The 25941-nt window shown below is 39.3% G+C and overlaps 1 protein-coding gene across 1 annotated transcript; it reads left to right on the top strand.

Moving 5' to 3' along the window:
• The first annotated feature begins 1192 nt into the window (after positions 1-1192).
• mfsd14a2 (major facilitator superfamily domain containing 14A2) lies at positions 1193-25941 on the top strand. Its single transcript, XM_074651787.1, has 12 exons — positions 1193-1457; positions 6694-6789; positions 9899-9961; positions 11730-11857; positions 13266-13380; positions 13618-13836; positions 16343-16456; positions 17591-17662; positions 19092-19204; positions 22093-22190; positions 23707-23864; positions 23947-25941. The coding sequence occupies exons 1-12, from the start codon at positions 1374-1376 to the stop codon at positions 24157-24159; spliced, it is 1473 nt and encodes a 490-aa protein (XP_074507888.1). The 5' UTR covers positions 1193-1373; the 3' UTR covers positions 24160-25941.

Genomic DNA, 25941 nt, shown 5'->3' with positions numbered 1-25941 from the left:
TCTCAGTGTTTTATTATTATGTCTGATTTACCTAACACAACACAAACACAAAAATAAATGTTTGTGGATAGTGAAATATTTGTAGATCATGGTACACATTTGTGGAATGTATTCTGTGGGTTACAACTAATAAAGTCCAATAAAAACTTCCATAATTTATCGTTTTTTATCTTTTATTGTTGTCAAAAAAATTTAGACTTAAAGACAAATCAAAAAATGTGTGTAAGAAAAGAGAGATTGAATGACTTACAAAGTTCTATTTGCCCTATTATTTGCCACCCACTATATAAAAGACCTGATTTTATATTAGTGTTTGAAATTTTATATTACATTAGTTCCATGATGTGTTACTAACTGACATGTTAATCACATCTAGCTGGTCAGAAACCCCTTCTGCTCTTGGTGAAAATACTATTTCTAGATCTGAAGATTTTAAACAAGGCTCTCGTGCTTTTTGCTAATACTTCCCTAATTTGATCTTCATTCAGCAGTCCAAACTTTCATTTTTTTATTATGACTCATTTCCCACAGTTACACACACCCTATGGCAGATCTCCAGCACAAAAGGTTTAATTTTGACCTTTGACGATTTTTTGACAAAAACTGGTATTAAAAGAGTACATTAAAACAACATATCACATCCACACAGATCCCATTAAAACACATTCACATAAAAACACAATAAAAGCTACATAAAATAAAATAAAATAAATAATAATAACATAAAAAGCAGCACACATACAAAAACGTCCCATTTACATATCATATAGTGGGCACTCCCAAAGTAGCAGGTACAAGAAAAAAAGGTAATTTATCATTTTTTATCTTTTATTGTTGTCAAAAAAAATTGACTTAAAGACAAATCAACAAATTAGTGTAAGAAAATAAAGATTGAATGACTTGCAAAGAGCCATTTGCCCTATTATCAGTGTTTTATTATTATGTCTGAATCTGTATTGGGTTGGTGGAAGTAGCTGAACATCTTGTACACTTTCTTCATAAACACAGCCAGTGACCATATAAGGGATTTCCTCTTTTGTACACTGAACCCGCGGTGTGATGCTCGCAAATCACCATTTGAGGATCAATAGCACTAACATTTCTCTAAACCAATCAGACGCCTGCTCTTTCACCAGGCAGCCAATCAGTGAGCGGTATGGCACTGGAAGGGGGCGGGACAAACATTTGGTTCAGGAAGACGGGTTGAAGTGAGGTGTGGATGAGAGATCATCATCTAGTTAGCTTCACTGCTAGCTGCCTGGAGCGTCACCACCGAGCTGTTATGAGCTTTACAGCCGAAATACAGTAGATTATCTCAGTCTTGATAGGTGCGACGATGACCCTCTGACACCAAGGATGGACATAAGTTAACAATGACGGGGGAGAAAAAGAAGAAAAAGCGGCTGAACCGCAGCATTCTTCTGGCTAAGAAAATTATAATAAAAGATGGAGGAAGTGTGAGTTAAATATTTATTTATCTTCTCGTTCAGTCGGCTTCACACGGAGCTAAACTGCTCTTCAGACACTAGAGTTAGTTAGTAGTTTATTTTATGTAAACGCTGCAGTAAGTAGCAGCATTTTGTTTATGTCTTTCTGTCTTTTAGTGGTTTGTCTCACAGTGGATATAATGTTAACCGTTAGCTGGGTCCGCCTAGCTAAGACAGCTAGCTACGGCCACGGCCTATGGAAAGGAGGTTGAGACACGTGTCATCAACACGTCATACCTCCTGGGGGTATTGCACATGCGCAGTAGAATCTGGTGTAAATTGAGCCAATTGGTAACGCAGCTTGAGTTACACTGCGCATGCGTCGTGCCTCGTAAACAAGACCCTTTTCCTATCCTCCTTTTATAGTTCTTGTTTAGCTGCTAATGTTAGCGGCCTACGTTAGCTGGTCGTTTACACGTCAGCTCAGGTAACTAGCTAGCTGTTGCTAATGTTAATTTAGCCGTGTTTATCTTCCACACAGTAATACCCCTGAATATAACTTAATATATAACTTTAAACCAGCGCTTAGTGTTGAAAGGTTAATCTCACGTTTGTTCAGATGTTATGTAAATTACGTGAGCAAGTCAACGCATCACTAGGAGGCACAAACAGGTTAGCATTAGCTCACTAGCATATGTGTGTTTAATTGGGGTTATATTTCAAGATTCAAGAGTTTTATTTTCCATTTGCACCTAATATAAGTACATTCTGAGCAGTTTACACCAAAGTCAACTTTAACAAAATAAAAAAAGGTAGAAAAGGCACAAGGTAATTACAGTACAAAATGAGTAGCACATTCAACTCAACACGATAAATAAATAAATACATTATTAAAACATAAAACGTGTAGTGTAGTCGATAAATAAACTAAACTACCCTCTGCATAGGATATTTATCCTGTTACAACAAACAAAGGATGGTTAAATAAAAAGGTTTTAATCAACTAATGTTACTATCTAGCTAATTGATTAAGAGACAAAGTAAGGTAAGTTAGTCGATAATGTGATTTGTAAATGGGCAGGACTTTTAAACACAGGGTTTGGTAACGTCGGCTGACAAAGAAGCAAACACGACGGTTAACGTTAAGTCAACATCCCAGGGGAGCCACATTACAGGCTGCCATTGATGCAACAACTGTGTAACATAACAAAGCTTATAATGCCAATGGTGGCTGTTCATGAATGATTGGTTAAATATCAGCTTGTTTTTTCCTGACACATTTATACTTCTCTGAGTCATTGACACCTGTAGTCCAGGTAACCCATACTATAATGTGATAAGATGCCCTTATTACCTGGAAGCATCATTGTGTGTCTGCTTTTGAGTCCACGCTTTGTTAAACCAGAACATAACAAAAACTCAGTGAGCACCCCTCTTTTCCATTCTGAAATGTGTTGTATGGCCTCCAATTTTCATGTTTATTTCTCTAAAATGATTTGATATTGTGCCTCAGAATGCACTGACATGCTCTTTTACATGGAAATAATTTCAGGTTAACATATTTTCAGTTCATTTTATGACCTTAAGGCATAGCCTAATGTGTGTAAATTGAAAGCTAGCTGACCTAATTGAAATATTTTGAATCCCTTAACAGTAACGTTGAGTCAACATCCCAGGGGAGCAACATTACAGACTGCCATTGCTACAACAACTGTGTAACATAACAAAGCTTATAATGCTATGGTGGCTGTTCAGAATGTGGTGCTAATGATTGGTTAAATATCAGCTTGTTGTTTCTGACACATTTATACTTCTCTGGGTCATTGACACCTGTAGTCCAGGTACGACAAACCCCATCCTATAATGTGATAAGATGCCCTTACCTGGAAGCATCAAACTTTCTCAATAGACAACTAACTATCATGTCAGGGATTGTATTTATTTGGGTAATTTTTTAGAAGGTGGAAGAGATGATTGTCCCAAAATTAGGCTGTTGGCAAGGAGTGAGTATGGTGGGATTGTTAAAATACAGTGAGGCATCAGTGCTGCTTATGTAATCAGTTGGACAGCTATGCCAAACATGCTGGGTATCCATATGAAGACACACAAATATGTAATCCTAATGAAGAGTACAAAAAACTGTTGTTTTCCCTCAGTAATGGTCCTGTCATCCTGATACCTAACACCTTGTGTCTGTACCTTTTTTAAACACCTGACATAATGTGTCTCTATTCCAATGAAGAGCTGAGTTCAGATCATTATTATTGTCTCACTTTATTTAGATATGCACCGATCCTACTTTTTAAGTCCCAATACAGATACCGAGTACTGATCCGATACCAGTGTTTAATTGATAAGCTGTATGCCTCACTGTGTGGAAGTGACTGGGATCATTCATTTTTATGAAAGGAAACATCAGGCTTGACTTAAACATTGATTTCTTAACTTTGTAAAACAAAATGTAACAAATAATAAAAAATTGTATTCTATTTATACAAATTTAATTTTTATTTATTATTAAAGTAATAAATCGTACACCAGCAACATGGTAAAACGTCTTAAAAATTAACAGAATTTTTATTTATTATTAAAATAATAAATCGTACACCAGCAACATGATTAAAAAAAAGTCATTCAAAATTAACAGGAATTACAATTCAGGTGTAAACATTTTCAATGCAGCAAAAAATTGGTCAAAACTCCAGTATATAATGTACATAGTATATAAACATAGAATTGAATAGATCGGACCCATTGTCAACCAATACCCGATCCAGCTATTTGAGTCAGAGTTGCATTGGTGCATCCATAACAGTATTATTGCAGCTAGGTCTGACCACTCAGCCATTAAGATTTCACTTTCAACATGCACCCATTGATTACAGTCATAATAAGCTTAGACGCTCACTGGTCAATAGCAAAATGTGATCTCTAAAGATGTAGCTGGTCGTCATTTCAGAAAAGAGGAAGTTGCATCATCCATATAATGAGACGGTTGCAGATTGTTCCTCATTTATTTCAGTTAAGCAGGTGGTGTGATCATAGACTTGTCATTGAACAAAAATGGTGGGAGTATCCTCTTATTTGTTGCCTGCGCCCTGATCAGTCATACTCATACCTGTAGATTGGTTTTCTGCGATGCATTCACCCTTTCCACGTAGGGAAGTGACAAACCACATGAGCGAGTAAACTAGCAGCTAGTGTCTTTGTTAAGTTGGCCCTGGCCTACTTTACAGTCTCCACAATTATCACACCGCCCTGTGTTTCCTGCCAAAGATCCTGCTCAGCATCCACGCTCACTCATCACACTTTCTCTTCACCGTACAGACATATATATGATTAATATAATTTATGACTTATGTATAGATTTTACCATGGCACACTAAAGTGACTGCTTCTCTAGGGAGCGGGTTTTTACAAAAGTTAACAGGATGTCTATTTATGTTTTACTCATTATGGATAAAGGTATGTATTTAGAGTGACCCAGTAAACTATAGTACAGAATATTTGGTTATTTTACCTGTGGGTATCAACACTTTGGTTCATAGTTGTGAAATTTAAATGAAGAAATGCTTCACTTCGATGTTGAAGAATTGTCAGAAATGACTTTTAAATCTTTTTATGAAATATTGTGCCAGTAAAAGGGCTACACAATCACAGTTGACGCTTCACCATGTATGAATTTGAAATGAAATGCTCTTCTCTTGCTTCAGCCTGTACATTAACGTGTACTCGACAAAATTAATTTGTAATCAGAGTACGGCAATATAGCTAATATTGCAGATGTCATATGCACAGCTTAACCTTGTGTCACTCACATTAATGTAATAATTAGAGTAAGTATGACTGGATTAATTGAGGTACAGTGATCGCCTGCATTTAAATTACTCTTGGCATTCGGGCTGCAAAATGAATCAAAATTTTATCGAAATCGCAATATGGCCTGCTGCAATTTTCAAAACGGCGCAATATTTGTTTAAGGCAAAATGTGTCAAAATACCAATTTAAATCAAATATTGTGGTGCTGCAGAGATGTTCTGGCCTACACAGCAACATCTTTGTTTGGTACAGATCCCTGCAAAAATCACACCATAATTATTTTTAATATGTTTTTCATTGAAAATGAGAATAATAATGTAAAAATGATCATTCCCTCTAATACCGCAAATCATATCGCAATTGTATTATCAGTGAAAATAATTGTAATAAGATATTTCTTTTAAATCGCGCAGCCCTTCTTGGCATGTATCGCTTTTTGTTCTTGGATCTTCAATTTTGATACTTGATAGTGTGTGTGTGTGTGTGTGTGTGCGTGCGTGTGCAGGCACCACAAAGCTCATGTTGTAGAATAGAGAAAAAAAATGCTAAATGACTTGTGGCAATGACAATTTTTTTTTATTTTGGCAGCAGATATACAGCTTAATTCTCTGTTCTCTGTAAACTCATCAGTTTACAAAACAACACCATTTTCAATATGTTCTTATTTCTTAATCGTCTGCAGGATGCAGAAAATTTTTTCTGACTATCCGGTAGGGCTGTGTATTGGCAAGGATCTGGTGATACGATACGTATCATGATGCGATTTCAATGTGTTGCGCTACTGTGAGCAAGGCAATATATTGCAATTTTTTTTTTTTTTTTAACTAATTTTAGGAAAACTGGCATAGTATAAAGAACACATCAGAAATATACCAGAATAAAACACATTTGTATTTCATGCAAAAAACTCCAGTTTTTTTTGTGCAATGTTATGGAGTTATTGTGAATCATATGAATACCTTATTCAGAAAGTTCCCTTAATAGGTCTATGTACAGTGATCGCATTATTTGTGTGCATGCAAATCTACTGAGTGATTGTGTCCTGTGAGCAGATGAAGGTTATATAAATTTGAATTTCAATTGAAGGAGAAAGACAAACAAGTCACAGAGCAATTCTAGTATGATTGGTGGTAATTCAACATTCAGCCCGGTATTGGCTAAGTTAAAACTTCCCCAAGGGTACATACTTCTTCTAAAAGTCGAGAGTGAAAGAATATTTCACATTTTCTTTCTCACTCTTACTCAACTGTGGGCTGTCCCACAGGATCAGGTGATGCAGAGTCTTTATCATTAGGCAAATGCTGCTATGAAGTTTAAGTTTTTCAGTTTAAGGTTCAATCTGTTAATGTGTTACCATTTACAGACACTTTGATGCTTGTAAAAATGTTTGTTGCTTCTCAGCTAATTACCTTGCTATTTGTCTATGTGTCTCTCTGTCTCCATCCAGCCGCAGGGAATCGGTGAGCCCAGTGTTTACCATGCTGTGGTGGTCATCTTCCTGGAGTTTTTTGCATGGGGTCTTCTCACCACCCCGATGCTCACGGTAAGCTCGGACAAACACGCACTCTCACGTAGACACAATGTTATGTAAACTGACATAACAGTTAGTTATATATTCATACGCCTACGCGAAACCCCGCAAAAGAGTGGCATTTCCCATTGACTGGAACCACACAAGGCCCATCAGTGTCTGTGAATGATTGAATTCCTAATCAAATGAGCGAGGCCCCGTGTGACGCAGTTTTGTTTTTTTGTGCGTATGTGTTGGCAGATGTTTTACCAAGCACTAATGGACTGAGAAATATGAAAAGGGCATCAAACTGTTGTATTGTCTGAGCACCAGTTCTTTGTTGAAAAGGCTTATCAGGGGGTCACTGGTTTGTGTTGTCAGACCACAGCACAGATGCCGGCCAGGCAAACCTCGCCACACATTCACCCTCAGTGCACTGCAGAGTGGCGTGGCTTACGTATTTGCTACAGGCAACTCAAACGCTATTATTTAGAGGATTGTCTTTCCAAAATGTAACCTGTGTTTTTGAACATGTTGCGTTTTTGGACATGTTGGCAACAGAAGATCATCGGCTAGTATTTAAAAAAACTCAGATGATCGTTTTTTTCAAAAACGGATCTAACTTATAAGCAAAGTGCTAAGATGACTCATAGTGACGACATGCTTTATTCCATACCAGCAGGGATTGTGTATTAATAGTTTTTCCTTTTTCTGACAATAGCTTTCCATTTTTCAGCCAAGCACGATATTTACTGAAATCTTGTCCATTTTTTTAAACGTTTTTCTCTACCTACGTAAATTACTTTTTTGTAGAAACTGGTATGTCAAACAAATGATGAGCAAACATCTGTGCGCCACATGATGTGAACCAGACAGGCTTATGCAATGCATGCTTTTCATCAGTCTCTTGTTTGAAGAGGTGGTTGTATGTGTAACTGTTAAGCATTAATTACTGGGGGTCTGTAAAGCATTAATTACTGGGGGTTTGTTGCCCTCAAGATCCCTGGGCGGAGGCAGGATTTGCATTTTGGACTAATCAGAGGGCGCCTGAAGATGAGAGGGACTGCTTCACTGCTCCCAGTGAGCACACTGCTTCATTAGTATCCAGCAGCAACAGTCGTCACTGAGCATTCACAGTCTCTGTGTGTTGGGTAACTGACTCCCAGAGGAAGAGAGGGGATTCTTAGCCATGCCACAAGCTTTCCCTCTGTACTCCTAAACAATAACCAGATCCAGTTATTCAGTCTCAGTCAAGCTCCACATGTCCTAAATTAAACCAAGGCTTCATGTTCCCTCACCAGTGTCAATGACTCTTGTGCTTCATACTTGCTGCACACTGACGTTATGGACTTTGAACATGCCATGGTTTTTAACTATCTGAACAGCCCTCTCCCCTCTGCATTCTCACAGATATAAAGTATTGTAGGAACACAGTGTCTACCCAAAGCCCAGTTATCGCTATCGTTATCAGGACTGAAAAAGTTGGATCGGTGCGTCCCTAGTTTTTAAAGACAGCAATACACAGAGTAAACTTTCCAAATTTTTTTAAAATCTAAATCAGTATCCAACCGCACAAATTCCAAGTTAAGAAAAACTTTTTTCTACAATTAAGATCAAATGTGGAGGATTGTGCAGCCTTGATGGGGTTTGCACTCTCTGAGTACTTTTAACGAAAGTTTGATAACAGAGCAGTTTTTCAGCAAAAAGTTTGTCATCTAAAAACCAACAAACCGATGTCACTGTAATGTACTGTAAATGTTGTATCATGATGTTATACCATGAGAAATGTGACAACGGTGAAAATATTTTGCTCCCTGATGCTACTCAGTTTATGGCCAGTTTAATTTGCTCTTTAGTCTCTGTGGCTAAACTTGGACTGTTTCACAATCATATTCACTAAATTAATTAATGTTCAACCTCAACAGAGCAGAGGGAAACAAACAAACACAGTTTGTAACAGGTAAAAGGATTCATCCATGGTTATCGCTAGACTGGATGACTGGATGTCACCTGAAAGCATGACAACACTTAAAATAGGGCTGAACCGAATGCTTCGAAGCCTCGGCCGTTGCCATGGTAATCGACCTCTGAATCAGTATTCCAATGCTTTGTTTTTTGTTTTTTTTATATACAAGTATGTGATAATAAGAAAATAAGGAATAATTCCACAACATTATTCATATTCAACATTAATTATTATTATTAGTTATTCTCAGACGGATATCGCTGTTTATCTGTAGAGGTGTGTGGGTGTACAGTAGTGCAGAAGCGGCACTGCCCCGAAACTTCGAAGCCCAAAAAATTATATTCAGCATAGGTATAATACTCGGCATAGACAAAAGATCAATCTGTGGGAGCTTAATTTGCAAAGATTGACAGATAAAGTGACCTCTTTGAAATCTATTATAGTTTTTAAAACCTTTTTATTAATGAAATGGAAAGAGGAGAGATTGGTGAATGTATTTTAGTAAATATGTATAATTTGTATAGTGAGTAATACTTTACCTGCTATAATCTGCATGTCACAATTTGCAGTTAGTAATGTAGCAGGGGACCAGCAATCTGTGTTATTGGTGGTGTTGATGGTCTTGGGCACCAAGGACCACTATGAAAATAATTTATTTTAACTTTTAGTGTTTTTATCCTGGTTCACGCTTCAATTTTATTAATAACACTTTGTTTTATCCGCTGTTTACAGTTGTTTTCAGCGTGTCCATGTTTTACGTTGTTTTGAATCGTTGTGCTTTTGTTTGTGTTTCCTGTTGATTATGTGAAATGTTTAATGATTCTCAACAACGTAGGTCATATCCCTGTGGAAGGGCTCAGAAAATGCATAAAAGATCAGATATTTATGTTTGCAATATTTGATTGTTTTTTGTTGGGGTTTTTTTCATTACAGTGGGAATTTGAAACATCTAGTTTTCTGCCATAGGCCTCAATGATTGAATCAATACTTTATTTTTCATTTCAACCCTCCATCATCTGGTACATTTGGTCGATTTTTGTCCCGTGGCGTCACACTTGTTTTGCTCCCTAGTTGTAGTTTAACTCTGAAAAGTACATAAACCAGTGTAGGTCATTGTTTGTTTGAAATGTGATGCAATGTGTGGGTAACGTGGTGTTATCTGTGTTTGTTCTCCAGGTATTACACCAGACATTCCCCCAACACACATTCCTGATGAATGGGCTGATCCACGGTGTCAAGGTAAGACATCAGTACACATAAACAGAATATTCTGTCTCTCATGACGGCAATATAGCAGTGACACAATGCTAGCAAGTTACCTCTAGTTGTTTTATTGACCGTAACTCAATAGCAAGCAATACATTTTGTGTTGCTTAAAATGTAATGACTTAAAATAAATGGAAGGGCAAACATTTGTGTGCACTGTGGAGTTGATCGGTCGTTGTTCACAAGGAATAAATAAGCAAAAATAATAATAATATTTTTGCCACCTTTTATACGTCTGCAATTTGTGATGGTTTTGTGGATTAATTCAAATATTAAATACATTTTTCTGGCCATATAAAACCAGACAGTAAGGCATGCCAGAAGCCATGTGTTTTTGATGTTTTTGGTACCACAGTTGCTGTTAAGAAACACTTTTCTTCCTCAGCAAGTTTGTCTTGCTCTTATTTGCCCTTGGAAGATTTGCTGAGCGTGTGTGCTCTTGTTCAGCGACGCCCTGCGTGACACCAATGCAGTTACATGTTAACACCTGCAAGCTGTCCAGTAACCCTCGCAGGTTCTCCAGCTGGCCACAGAATAGCACATAGAAGCATGCTGACCTTGATGGTCCTTATCCAGGGAAAAGGAAAGTATGTGTAAAGATAGTTGGAGATGCTTGTAATTATTTTAGATTTTCTTGTTGTGATGTTGAGAAAAAACATTGTTATTCGCTGAGCAAGAAATACAACAATGCAAACAAGCTAAATCGAGTGGACTAATCTATTAGTGATCACCATAACCCACTTATTATGACAATTTGTTGTCTATATGTCAACATAATGGATTGATTGTTTCTGACTCCCTTAACACATGCATTTTGGGTGATCGGATTTCCATCAGATAGTGCTTGACCACATGAAAGTACAGGTGTAAATGCACCTATGACGCATTGAGGACAGATTGTTATGCTATCGGCCAAACAACCTCCGGAGGTGGTCAGGGACACATTGTGACCACATTGAACACAAAGTGATAATGCAAATACATTTCAACCTACATGCAACAACTGTGTGCACGGCTGCAGGCCCGAGCGTATGAAGCCTTCCTCTCAGCCCTTTCAGACAGAGCCACCGGATCTCAATGTGGACAGTGGACACACATTAATACCAGATGTAAATGTAATCAAGTTAAATCATATCTAGCTACAATCTGGATACAAGACACATTTTAATGCCAGGTGTGAAGGGGGTCTTTGTTAACTATTTTATATAATTAAAAAAATACTAAATAACTGTCTTTTTATTAGTACGATTTTTTTTTTTTTCAAAGATCATCTTTGTTTTTTGGCTTTCGCCATGTCATCCCCAACTGACTTATCTTCAAACCAGACCTCTCACCAGCAGGCCTTGAGTGCTTTGTTATTGTACTACTTTTCTTTCAAGTCTGTCAGCTACAATAGCCGGGTGATACCAGATTTTAAAGTCTATGTAAGACTTTAAATGGCCAAAACGATAGATGGACTATAAAGGCTAAAATTGATGAGTTTTAGATGTGTGGCTGGTGTTATTTTTCCACTTGAGAGTTAGCCATAAGGCCAGTATCATACATAGATTATAGTTATATATTGTACACGGCCCTCTACCAAACCTGCTGGCTTCAAAACTATCTGTGTTGCCAGGGTGTGTGCATGTACTCGAATCACAGTCCCTGTGAATCTGTGAGTGGTAACTTCACTCAAGTTATCCATTTACAGCACTTTTCTGATACATCTATCCACCTCCCTTTCTCTCTTTATCCTCTCCAGGGCCTATTATCATTTCTGAGTGCACCGCTGATTGGAGCTCTGTCAGACGTATGGGGACGCAAATCCTTCTTGCTGCTAACGGTCTTCTTCACGTGTGCACCAATACCACTGATGAAGATCAGCCCATGGTGAGTGCAAAACACCGACAGCTCTGTGCAGTTATTCAGTCGTGTTTTTAGGGAGACGGTGAAGTCTTATCCTGTGCTGGTTGAAACACCATACAAACAATATAATGCAATCTAATACAACAGAATGAACTACAGCCCCAAAACGACCAATTAACAACGTTATAAACTTCACAACGGTAGAATTTACATACAATGTAAAATGGCGGCATTTTAGTTAGTGTCATGTCAGTTTTGGTTAATTTCACTTTCAATAGCCCAACACCCATTAAACCGTAACCAACCAGTTCATTTTTAAGAGTGAAAAAAAAATGCATAATGACGTGAAATTCAAGTATTTTTGCTCCAGCACTCCAGCTTTGGTGCCGAAAAGCGCCATATCCATCAAATTTGAATGTTTTGTACTGTAAGTGTAGCCTTTTATTTTATTTTATGTTGGCTTTGCTGAAGTTTATTACCACATTTTGATCAGGTCACAGGTGCTCCTATTGATCGGCCACCGATCGTTATCAGCTGATATTTTGTTCTAAATAGTTTTATTGAGGCGCTCGCCACGGTGGGTCCTGTCTGAACAGCTAAATTGGTTAACATATAGGGCCCTATTTTAATGATATATAGTGTATGGTCTAAAGTGCATTTAGGGCGTGTCCAACTCCAATTTTGCTAGTTAAGCAGCACATTATCTGGGCGCAAAGTAAGACGCAAAGGGGTTGTATTTAGTCTCTTAATTAATCATACTGTAGGTGTGTTTTGGGCGTAACCGGAATTAAACCAATGTGTCATCTCCCATTCCCTTTAAAAGCCAGGTGCACCTGCACATTGGCGCATTGTTATTTAAAAGGCGGATTTGGCAAATTGGAGAAGCGAGCTGTTTTCTGCTGAGGAAATGAATCTGCTCATGCGCCAAGTGAAAGTGCGCGAACAGATGTATGTGGTGATTGGCCGATGGTCCCTCTTCCTCCGCCATCTCCAAATCCTCTTTCCCATCAACAACTCCATTTGACTGCATAAGCAGATGAAAATATAGCGCCAGACTTTAGACCAGGTTGTTGTTGGTCAATGGCGTAATCGCTTTGTACTGCCTCAAGGTAGTAATGAACCAACAATGCACCTGACCACACCTCACTTTAACACCAGCACGCCCATGGGTGCACAAATGGGCGCAAGTACATTTGCTACTTAGACAACGTGGACGCTGGGCTTAAAAATGACAACTGTGTTGGTCTGAAACTAACAATGACAGTTGCGCTGCGCTTTGTGCCGGGTGTAAGATGGAGCCCATAGACTGTAAATTAACCTGCTGGCCGACCGGTCAAAATTGTTCTCCATTAATCAGTCAACCTTTGATGTCCCTAGTTGTAGCCATTTTAATTTGTCTGTGATGATGAGCCAAACTCTTTTCTTCTTCCAGGTGGTACTTTGCAGTCATCTCCATGTCCGGCGTCTTTGCCGTCACCTTCTCTGTGATCTTTGCCTATGTGGCGGATATCACGCAGGAGCATGAGAGGAGCACAGCATATGGTTTGGTAAGGAGATTGTTGACCAAAACAGAGTCCTGTTAAAATATGTGTCTTTAAACTCCTCCAGAATGATTGAGGCAATTATCAATGAAGAATCATTCCTGTATTTGATTATCACTTTTCAATACTGAACAAGTTCTTAACCATAGAGTCATACCAGTTAAAAAAAAATAACTGCATGGAAGAAAAGATGAGTCACTTCCTGTTTTGCTCACCCTCAGCTCTGCTTCTCTCTCCGTCAAGGTATCAGCTACCTTTGCGGCCAGCCTGGTTACCAGCCCGGCCATCGGAGCTTACCTGTCTGTGGCCTACGGCGACACCTTAGTGGTGATCCTGGCTACCGCCATCGCCCTGCTCGACATCTGCTTCATCCTGGTGGCCGTACCGGAGTCGCTGCCAGAGAAGATGAGGCCAGCATCGTGGGGAGCACCCATCTCCTGGGAACAGGCAGACCCCTTCGCTGTGAGTAACAACATAACACTCTTAGTTGATCATTTTCAGTTCATGTCAGTTATGACCCAGCATTATGCACAGGTCTCTAACAACACAGCAGTTGATTGCAGTGTGTTTCATCAGCTATAAGTGTTTTATTGGAATAAAAACATGTTTGGCTAGATAATGATTTAAGGTTAAGCTATTGAGTGGAAGCTTTTACTTCACAGTAAAATGGATCTGTATAATTAATGTTTTCCATTATAGCAGAGAGCGTCATGCTGGGAACACACTTGATAGTGCTGCAAAAGATGTGCAAGGGCACGTTGCCCACAGACAAATACTTTCAAGCTCAGACAAAAATTAACACAATTCTTTCATTCAATCATGAATTCCTGCATAGCAAGGCAATGATGCATGACCAGATTCCCTTATTTGTAATGAATGAATTTTAATAAAAGAATAATGCTTTAGCTTTAGTGATGACTTGGTTCTTTATAATGAAAAACTACTGTAGTTTACCTTTTTTTTAATGTCTGTTATGTTGGCAATCTGTGTGTGCAGATCTGATTAGATTTTAGTCCTCCTTGTTGCCTAAATTTGCATATTGGCAAAGAAAATTTATTTGAAATTGTAAAAATCATTAAAGAGCAACTAAACACCAGGCTGAAAAGCAGTGTTTTGCTGTCCTCTCTGGCTTAAAGTTTCAAGCCTGTCGAACCTGTAACCACACCCAACAGTGATGTCACAGGGAGTCCACCTGTACTTCACTGCACAACAACTGGAGGCCAGCAAAGACAACATACTCAGGAGGCGGTGTTAAGTTTCTTTTTAAAGCTGCAGTCAAGAACTTTGAGAAAATATGTTAAAAAGTTTATAAAACTGTTACTGTATCCTGCCAGTAGTGCATGAGACACATAATCTGTGAAAAAAATCATGTTCCTCTGTGTCCTCCTGTGTGGCATTTGCAAGATTCCACCACGCCCGAACAAAAACAACCAATCGGAGCCGAGCAGTCTCTAAAGCAGCTGTCAATCACTGCTCGCGAAACTCGCAAACTCCGATCAAACTGTCAAACTAGGCAGCGCTGATTAAATATGAATCAGTATTCTGTTTCTGTTATGCCTATTTCCTCAAATGTTTTCAGAAACATCTTGTAGTGTACTGTTTTGCTGTAAAATGAGAAAGTTTGTGACCGGCCGCCATGTTGGAAACAGTTGAGCCAAAACCAAGCACCGCCCACTGGCCGGGGAAAACACAGATTCTAAATCTACTGGAAACATAAACATTTGTCTTGGGTGATCCAATCACAAGTGAACAGCTCGTACGTCTGTTAACACCTGGCATTAGCATGCATCTTCACATGCGTCTTGAGTGACCACTTGTGATCGGATCTCACTTCCCTGCTCTATATGCAAGTAAACACGTAGTAAACGCATGGCTAATACAGTATCAGTTTGTCTTTACACCCTTAATTGGCATATAGCCAAGGTGAAACTAATTGAAACATTCCTCCTAATGCACAAGTTTTGCTTTTTTATTATTCAATTTCATAGCATAAGAGATGCTTTTCAGTTTTATAGTCTCTTGTGATCTGTTGCCTTTTCGGGAAGTGTTTGTTCAGTGTTCGTACAGTGGAATACAGAAGTGTTGGAAATGTTCATATAATAATTTGCTTGGAGCAGGTGGCAGTCTAATGTATGCCTATTCCACCCTGGGGGCTCCGATGAGATGAACACAGATGAAAATAGTTTACCAAAGTTGCCAGTGGGCAAAATGCTGCCTCAGTCCCCAGCAAGAGGATTGTGTCTGTCTTTGACATTTGCACTGCTGCGTATTTTCAATGTGCATTTGAAATAAAAGACAGTGCAGTCACATTGTTAATATGAAAGTGACAAGAATTTTAACTTTTTTCTGTAGATTCAGGCTGCCTTAAAGTTGATGAAGATTAGAACAGATATTTGTGTGATTTTTATTCTAAAATATAGTTGGATAGTTGTTGTTTTTTGTTGAGAAAAAGCCCCCCCGAGGTAACCTCTCGCCTTCGTTGCTCGTCGCACAAACTGGACACCAGTTTAAAAAAGTTCAGTCCAAAAAAAAATCTCACCATCACCCGTGTGTAAGCGATCGAGACAAAATCCACAGTCCTTGTTCTGTGCAAAAGTATATTCCAAAGTTTATCTAAAGATAATAGTCAGCAGTCTGAGTGTGACAAATCAATCAAGTATCTCCCAAGTTTACTGTCGTTTTTCCTTTTTTTGTGACTATCCCTTCGCTGCAGCTCATCATGGAAACACTGTCCAGAGAAACAAACAAAAAACAGGGAATTTTATACAAAAAAAAAACTGACTTTGTAAGATACTCACAGGACAGTTTAAATATGATGGTGATTATGGCAGGGCATTGGGCAGCAGATGTGTCTTATATTACATTAGGTGACGATGGTCAAGTCAGTATGTCCAAAAAGCCACTGATATTGTTCATGTTTCAAATTATGTAGCTATTAAACAAGTATTCTTGCTGTTCTCTTGGCCAGTCTCTGCGTAAGGTGGGCCAGGACTCCACAGTGCTCCTCATCTGTATCACAGTGTTTCTCTCCTACCTCCCCGAAGCCGGCCAGTACTCCAGCTTCTTCCTCTATCTCAGACAGGTAATGCTCTGCTCTTCCTTCTTAGACCATTAACATGACTGGATTATACACACAAGTTATCCAAACAAACATTGTTCACACACATCATATACACTTCCTACTGCATGTAACATCACCGACTTATCCAAATGTGACATTGAATTGTTGTTTAAGGATTCAACTGTATTCACAGTCTATGCCAACGGCCCCTTTCTCTGTGGTATTAGACAGATTTTTGTGTAAAAATTAATTGGACATTATCATATTGATATTCAAAATCTAAGACACTGCTTTCTTAGGTGAAGTTATGGTTTGTTGTGCATGCTGTATGAGGCAGAGTCATACTTTAGCCATTTGTTTTGCTGAAATTGTGACTGGAAAGCTCAGGGAATAATGTCAGTACAACCCCCCTCGACACACACTTTTGCCTACATCGCTCTAAGATTGGATCAGCAGGTTTGCTGAGCAGCCGGTTTCAGTGTGTGAATAAGTAGAGCAAATTCATTAGGTGTCTCAGCAAAATGCTACCGCAGGAAAACCAATGTATTTTAAAAACACAAGTAGCCAGAAATGTACAGCTTCAGTCGTTATGCAAATGTAGGGTGGCAGTTGGCAGCTTCGAGGTGAACTGACAAGATGTAATCGTCTTTTCCAACCACTTGAAGTGAGGATTGTTTAGTTTGTGTAAACAGTGTCAGATGAACCAGTCGGGCGAGTCTGACACACATACCATCGTGAAACAGCAGACAAGTAGTTCTGGAGCATTGGGGCTATTATTGCTCTACACGCCTTCCTGACCCCTTTATGCCGAAGTTGCTTTATCATAGATCTCTCCTAAGTCATTGTCATGAATTATACACACCTCGCACCAGCTGCCCTACTCCTGAGGCTACCTGTATTGAAGGAGATAAAGGGCAGCAGATTTGACCTAAATACAAGGGGAAGAAAAAGAGGAGCGCCTTTTTGTTGTTCCAAGATGCAGTAGGAAACAGCATGTGTTTACAAAAGGCCAGAAAAACGAATCCCCTTCTTCCTTTGTGTTTGGTGAAACATGGAGGAGGGCTTTGTGTTTGAGCTACTTGTCTTGTTTGTCTCAGTCTGTGCTTGTCTTGTCATGTCCTAACTTGTGTTATCTGAATTCTCTCTCACCCTGAGGTCATAGGCTTCTCATCAGCGACAGTGGCTGCCTTTATCGCTGTTGTGGGGATCCTCTCAATACTAGCCCAGGTACTGAAAAATGCACTTTTTCTTTTGCTGTTGAATTACCTCCTCTCCTCGTGTTTGAGTATTGTTATTCTTAATCGTTTTGTCTATATTACATGGCAGAAAATAGTGAAAAGTTTCACAATTTCACAGAGCCCAAGTTGACAACTTGAAGTCAGGTCAAATTTGATGTGTACATCACAGTGCTTTACAATCTGTACAGCACACCATCTGTTCTCAGAGCCACAGATTGGATAAGGAAAAACTCCACAAAAAAAGCTTTAACAGGAAAAAAAGGAAGAAACTTCAGGAAGAGCAGCTGAGGACGGACAACCATGTGATAGATGTGTAAACAGAGTAGACAGAAATAACAATAGGGTCTTCAAATAGCTTGTTTCGTCCAAAAAACAACCCAAAGTTATTCAGTTTACTATCACGGAAGAAAAAGAAAAGCAGAAAATCTTAATATTTGAGTGGGTAGAGCTTAGTGTTGTCACAATATCAAAATGATGACTTCAATACAATACCCTGATAAATATCTTGATGCAATGCTGAAACGATACCACAGCAAAAATCTTAAACATCAGGAAAAGTAATGGAATAATAGATGACAGGACATGGAACTTAAAATGTATCACAAAATAATAATAAAGTCAGATGAAGTTCTGTGAGGTGTTGATGATGCAGGAAAAGCTGCTAGAATCAGGAACCACACCACAGTAACTGTAGACAGCTGTGTGTTGTGTTGAAGTGGTGTGAAGGGAGAGAAGATTCACTCTCACAGGACTCCTTTTCCTCTCCGTCCATTTCACATTACTGAGGCACATGGTAAAATAATACTTTAACACATGCTCTTTGGTGGATAATGTGTTTGACGAATTACAGGAGATGCTCGGACAGATTCAGAAAAGATGGTGAATCTAATTTTATAGGTGCATTTGACTGGTAATAAGAGCTGTGCTGTTATTTCCTTGTTTTTTTTAAGGGAGTTCGACTGATGCAGACCCCAGCTCAAAGCGGCACTGTGCAACCGGCGAGTGGTTCATGAACTGCTTTAATCTTCTTTTGAATTTCATTTGTTTCATTTCCATCCTTCTGGTTATTGTTATAACCGCTCGCTCCCGCAGAATCACAATCCCGTCCTATAAAGCAGCGCACACACACTGCCCCGCTGTCACACATCAACACAACTCATAGGAAATAGCCTGCGGCTCTTATTAAAACACACATTCTTACAGTAATGGAACTAATAAAATGGGATATCATACCGTTTTTAACGGCAGGATATCGCAATACCTTTCTAGTAGCAACACTAGTAGAGCTAGGGAAACAATTACATTTATCTTAAATATTGTTGCAGATAATTTTTCTGTCCGTTGATTAATCATTAAACTGCATTACTTAATGCCTCCTTAGAGGTTTCTTGTATGACCTGTGTGCTGTGTTTCTGCAGACGGTGGTGTTGGGGATCCTGATGCGTTCCATAGGGAACAAGAACACAATCCTGCTCGGCCTCGGCTTCCAGATCCTCCAGCTGGCGTGGTACGGCTTCGGCTCTCAGCCCTGGTCAGTAACATCTAACACACACACAGACACCTTTCCACTATATTCATTCAAAGGGACAGAGACCTCACGCACTAAGAATCAGAGAGTCATTATATAATCAAAATGTGATTTTTGATTCCTGCAAGCAAAGTTTGAACTTTCCGTGCCTCCATTTGCAGCTCATGTTCAAAAGTGTGGGCGAGCTTCACAAAAGATAGCAGTGATGCAGAGAAATGTTATCAGTAAATATTATTCAAGAGAAGAAGGAAGGAAGTTTGTCTGAAATGACAAAGCATTTCCTGCAGCATGACGCAAAACCGCAGTCTTGCTCATAATGCCTCTGAATCAGTTAATGATGGCTCATTCACCCCCAGTAAAACGACAAATATTTACCTTGTGCATGGCAATTATGGATTTGCCGTTCCGACTTTTTTACTCCCGATAGCAATACCTGGGCTTTGGGTATCGGCCGATACGAGTACTGATCCGATACCATTGTTTAATTAATAAGCTGTATTCCTCACTGTGTGGAAGTGACTGAGATCATTCTTTTATGTGTAAGACAACATCAGGCTAGACTTTAACATTGCTTTCCCAAAAAAAAAGTAAGAAATAAATACATGAATTGAACACTAAATTTACAGAATGTATTAAAATAATAAATTGTACACCAGCAATTTAGTAAAAAATCTTCCAAATTAACAGGAATTTGCAATTCAAGCGTAAACCTTATTAATGCAGCAACAAATTGGTCAAAACTTAAACAGGAATTAAAATTCCACTTTATAATGTATATATATTATGTAAACATAGAATTGAATTTAATAGATCGACCCTGTCGTCACCGATATCCATTTTCTAATATTCTTAATTTAACCTTTCAAGCCAAAAGAATCGCAACATACTTACTAGGCCTGTCAATCGATTAAAATATTGAATTTAATGATTGTCCATAAGTAATTGCAATTTAATTTGTGTTGGTTAATCGCACATTTTTTATTTGTTCAAAATGTACCTTAAAGGGAGATTTGTCAAGTATTTAATACTCTTATCAACATTGGAGTGTACAATTATGTTTCATAATGCTTTATACAAATGTATGTATATATTTATTATTGGAAATAGATTAACAACACAAAACAATGACAAATATTGTCCAGAAACCCTCACAGGTACTGCGGCAGGTTGTGGTGGCTGTGGCTCAGAGGGTAGAGCAGGTCGTCCACCAATCGGAAGGTCGGTGGTTCGATCCACAGTCTTGCTCACAAGACACTTAAGACACAAGACACAAGACACTTAACCCCAAATTGCTCACGACAGCTGTCAGTGTGCCCGTGTGCTGACTTGCCCCAAACTGCATGTGATTATCATAAAGTGGGCATGTCTGTAAAGGGGAGACTGGTGGGTACCCATAGAACCCATTTTCATTCACATATCTTGAGGTCAGAGGTCAAGGGACCCCTTTGAAAATGGCCATGCCAGTTTTTCCTAGCCAATATTTAGCCAACCTCCAAAAGTTTAGAGTGTTATTTAACCTCCTTCGCAACAAGCTAGTATGACATGGTTGGTACCAATGGATTCCTTAAGTTTTCTAGTTTCATATGATACCAGTACTATCTCTAGTTATAAAACTCAGCTCACTAAACATCCCAAAGATCGATTGCCTTAATACATTAAAGAAATGAGTGGCGTTAAAACGGTTTTGCGTTGACAGCCCTAATACTTCCTTTATGACAAAGGTTTGTGGAAGTCAAATCTGCTGGAAAATGTGTTATTTTGCTTTCAGTGTTCCTCAAATAATATTCAAAGAGCCTGAAGCACGGTCAGATAACAACCAGAATCTATAATCAAAATCAATAAAAATCTAAATCGCACCCAACCACATGTGTTTCAGGCCCAATCCCCCAGTGAACACTGCACACATGGTCAGGGCACTATTGTCATGTTGTGCATTAGAATCTGTTATTGTCCGCTGTTGTTGTAATACCCTGACAAACCACCAGAGGGAAGCATAGCCTCAATCAATAGTACTGTGACAATGTAATCTGATACTTGAGACTCTTAAAAGGCATCAATGTAGTTTTGTAACTCAAAAGATTTAGTTTGACTAATGTAAAATGATTTTTGTTAACATATGTACAGGGCTTTTACTGTCCTGGAAGTTACAGTTTGAGATTTAGTGCCTTTTGAAACCTGATTTATTTTTTTTATTTTTTTTTAAAGCAAAATACAGTAGCACAACTAATGTTTTGTGTGTTCATTCACGTGAAACCTGTAAATATGAAGAAAAGGGGCTTTTACTAATCAACCACCACCCATACACACAGAGCACACTATCAGTTTCACTTTTCCTGAAGTGAGATCATAACAACTGCGTCAGTTTCTCTTGTTGTTTGGGCCTGGAGGGGAGGGCAGAGTGACCCATAATATCTATTGATTCTGAGAATAAACATTCGCAACATGTCGTCTTGTTGCTCCTCTCTGCTTTGGTCAATACCCAGGAAATCAAGTTAAATAAAGGTCAGGTTGTTCCATGTTCACAAAAAAAGATACAGTTTCCATTAGTGTCTGAACATTACCAGAACTCTAAAGCAGCCACTTGACAAAAACATACAAATCCTTTGTCGTGGCTTTAGTTTTTCATCAATTGAATAGGAAGTACAGCTGTATCTAAAATTGGCTTTGACATTTTGGTCTCTGGAGGCTCAGTCGCTGCTTATCTTATAACTGCAGTTTGGTTACAGAAGCAAGTTTTTCACAATTTATTCAGGTACGTTTTTTTTAGCCATAAGGCGTAACAACCTTTTAATGATGTGTGTGTGTGTGTATATACTGTATATATCAGTTTTTTGAAAGGTTAGATAAAGTTTTGTTTTCTATCCTTAACAAATGTGTGTTGTTGGTTGTAGGATGATGTGGGCTGCTGGAGCGGTCGCAGCCATGTCCAGCATCACTTTCCCCGCCATCAGCGCCATCGTGTCCCGTAATGCAGAACCTGACCAACAAGGTAAGCTTCTCAACCGTTAAAGGGTAACTTGCGTATTAGTCAACCTTTTCCCATGTTTTTGTGTTGAAGTGACTAATGGGAACAACAATTTGTGAAACTGGTCCAGTATTGAGGAAGAACGCTGTAAGCGGCAGCCACTAAACGAGCTGTGAAGGCAAGAGAGCAGCGTCAATGTAACGTTGCGTTCACTAAAAGTGCTTGTTTTTACCACTGACAGGCTCAGATTGTTATTTTTAGTGTCTGACAACATTATGGAAAGGACCCTACAGAGTAATAAAACTGTTATTGTGTCCAAGTCCCGCTCAAGGAGAAATTGTTGTGAAATCTGAATATCCGTATACTCTGGCTCAAATACATACGGGCGGCCATCGAATTCAAAGACCTCATCAACATTGTGGAAATCATCTAAATATTCAGCCATGACATAAAAATCTTTTAGATAACACTACGCTATGCTTTCTGTACTTCAACACAACAAACTCTGCCTGGCTGGCACTCAAGTTTCCACAATGGATGTATTCCACGTTTCCACCGTTGTCTTCCAGCAACACGTCACCTCGCCAGATTTCAAAACCAGACTTCTCCTTCAGCGAGACTCTGTCCATAATGTCACACACTTATAATAACAATCAGAGCCTGTCACGGCAAAAAACAAGCACTTTTAGTGGACGTAAATGACGGTGCCAGCTTGCCCCAAATGGAACCATATTGCCGTCTGTGAGCAGCTGCTGTCTACACCGCTCTCCCTCAATACTGAATCAGTTTCAGAAGTTGTTGTTCCTGTTAGTCAGTTAGACACAAAAACATGGGAAAATAGGGTTCAGGTTGAAAAATACCAAAGTTACCCTTTAACACCTCTCACCTTTTTCTATTTGATAAAATAAGCATGCATCAGTGTTTGATATTTTCTCAACACAAAGCGCTATATATGAACTTGATGCCCAAATAAAACAGTCTAAAATAAGTTATGTCATTATTTAAATTATTGAATATCTAATCACAGTATATGTGACCAAGATTAAGAATTTGACCCCTCATTCAATGCCAAATTTAGGTTGTTTTTTTCTTTTACAGTTTTCTATTCTAGATGTAAGACACGCACTTCAGTCCGTACATAAAAAGTATTGAAGTTCAGTACCTCGCCTTTTTCATTTGTTAACATAAAGGGCATCTGTGCTCAATCATTCCACAATGATATACTTGAAAGAGGAGGGGTAAACACAAGTACACAAATAAAACGGGCACTTTATCCTGACAGTAGTTCATGAGACGGGTAATCATGTGACTCTGTGTCCTCCGGTGCTCCTAACGGCATCTGCAAGATTTCACAGTCCAGAGGAAAGCAACCAAATGTTATTTTCTGCTATATACCTGTGTCCGAAAAAAGATGTCTTGCAGCTGGCTGATGTATCCCATACATGTTTATTTGCTTTACAAATAACCGTAATTGTCATTCTGATTGTGCCACTGAAATGTAGCATCTAACAGTGTTGTGTTTCTATCCGTCTGCCTGTAGGTGTTGTTCAGGGGATGATTACTGGTATTCGGGGCCTCTGTAATGGTTTGGGCCCAGCTCTTTACGGTTTTGTCTTCTACCTGTTCCACGTGGAGCTGACCGACACGGACGGCTCCGGTAAAGGTGCCAAGTCCAACATGGCCAACCCCACTGATGAGGTAGTTACACAAAACAGTTATACAAATAATAAGTTGCACATATGGTAGCTGTACTTAAACAAAAATGTTCCTCTCTCTTCAGAGTGCCATCATCCCGGGTCCTCCCTTCCTGTTTGGTGCATGCTCAGTGCTGCTGTCCCTGCTGGTGGCCCTGTTCATCCCGGAGCACACAGGACCCGGGACGAGGCCCGGCGCCTATAAGAAGCACAGCAACGGGGCACAGAGTCACTCCCACAGCCCTCAGGGCAGCGGGGCCGAGGGCAAGGAGCCGCTGCTGGAGGACAGCAGTGTATAACCACCGCTAAGGGGGGCAGACGGCGCTCCAACGCACACATGGACACACATTTTACCACACGGACACACACTCACCTCAGGCACACATCAGACTCAAGTGCCATGAAGAGGTGTTTGTGTCCACGGCACAAAAGAAGTGGGCACTCCTTCCTTAGCAGCCCTTTTCTTTTTTTTTAAAAGCAGGGTATTTGTGAGGACTCTCTAAAGACCCTGTATAAAGAGAGAGTGTTGAGTATTTTTTTGGGCTGCAGTGGAAAGGTGTGTGACTTGGCTGAGCTGGACTCTAATCCTTGGTTTCTATAAAGCGGTAACAGAGTGGAGCATACAACAGCTTGCCCCCCCCCCCTCCTCCTCCTGGTGCAAAACAGAAGTGAAATGATTTGGTTTAGAGTGTGAGTGGGGTAGATCTCTACTGTTACTAAATCCCTGTGTGACTCTTCATATTCTTCTGTAGCCAGTGAAGTGGCAACTTTGTTTGTTTGTCCAACGGGAGTGTAACAAACAGCTAGTTGAGCACTTGTCTCTTTCACAAGCTAACTTCTGTTGCGATGCTTGTCGTCGGCTCTGTTAAAGCATCCGAGAAGGGAACACAGTTCCTCTGAATGCACAGCGGCGACTGTACACCTGCGAGGGGAGTCTCTGCAAACCAGTGTTGGGAGAGGCGCTGCCTCATCTAGGTCAGGATGGGTCAACCAGTTCAGATATAAAAAGCTTCGTAAGACCACACTTTGTTCAAACATCACACTTCTTACAGAGAGAAGTGTGCGAGAAAGACCACTTTATTAGCGGAAACTGTTTTTCAATGTTTACTTGCCATTCTCTAGATTAGTAGTACAGTTTGGGTTGTATATTTTTCTCTGTTCAAACTGAAGGCTAGTTGTGCTTCAAGTTTTTATTCAAGAAACAAATGTTGCCTCGAAGTGACTTAATATATATATATATATATATATAAAAATATATATATTAATTACGTAACCTGTATGAAGACCGAGGTCTGAGAAGGCTCTGTAATCTTACGCTATCGCTCCCATCGGAGCCGTTACACACTTTTTATTCTCTTTGTTTTCATGCCCCTTCCTGTTACGTTGTTTCCTGACATTTATCACCATCGGGGTTAAAGCTTACAGAACCATGGTTTAATTTTAAGAGGACCATTTGGAGCTAGAGCGTTGCTATCAGCAAGTCAGTGTCGGCACTGACCGTTTAATACGGACTCTTTGAATTAATATCATTAGGTTAAACAGAATATCACTCGTGCTGCTGCAGTAGATAATTCAAAGGTTAAGTGTGATGTAATGTGGCGGATGAAGATTTCTACAGTGGCAATATGAACAATGAAACGGTTTCACAGAATTTAAGCTTCCATACAAACAGCTATTTACAGGCACTGCAGGTTTCTCAAACAATAACGAACAGATGGTCGAAACTTAATATGTGAAGCACCTCAAGGAACTGGCTTCAAACTCCCATTTAACAGGCTTCAGAATTCTCCACAAAAGCGAACCATGTACATGTTAACCTGCACCACCTAAAGGGAAAAAAGGTCGTTGCAACTGTAGTTCAGACTAATAGATGCAAAAAAAGGTCTGTCGCCCCCTACAGGCAAAGAAGGTTACAGTTGCTACAATTTTAGCAGATGTTGCCGCTACAGATTTTTCTTTTTAAAAGCAGATGAGTGTTTTTAAGGTTTTACATTTTCCACAAACACCTGTTAACTACGATAAAGTAAAAAAATATTGTCACTCAAGGTTCAATATTCAATTTATTCATTCATAAAAACAAA

The sequence above is a fragment of the Sebastes fasciatus genome, chromosome 11, assembly GCF_043250625.1.
Source record: "Sebastes fasciatus isolate fSebFas1 chromosome 11, fSebFas1.pri, whole genome shotgun sequence".
NCBI lineage: Eukaryota > Metazoa > Chordata > Actinopteri > Perciformes > Sebastidae > Sebastes > Sebastes fasciatus.
Note: the sequence above shows the minus strand (reverse complement) of the source record. Positions and strands in the feature narration are given on the sequence as shown.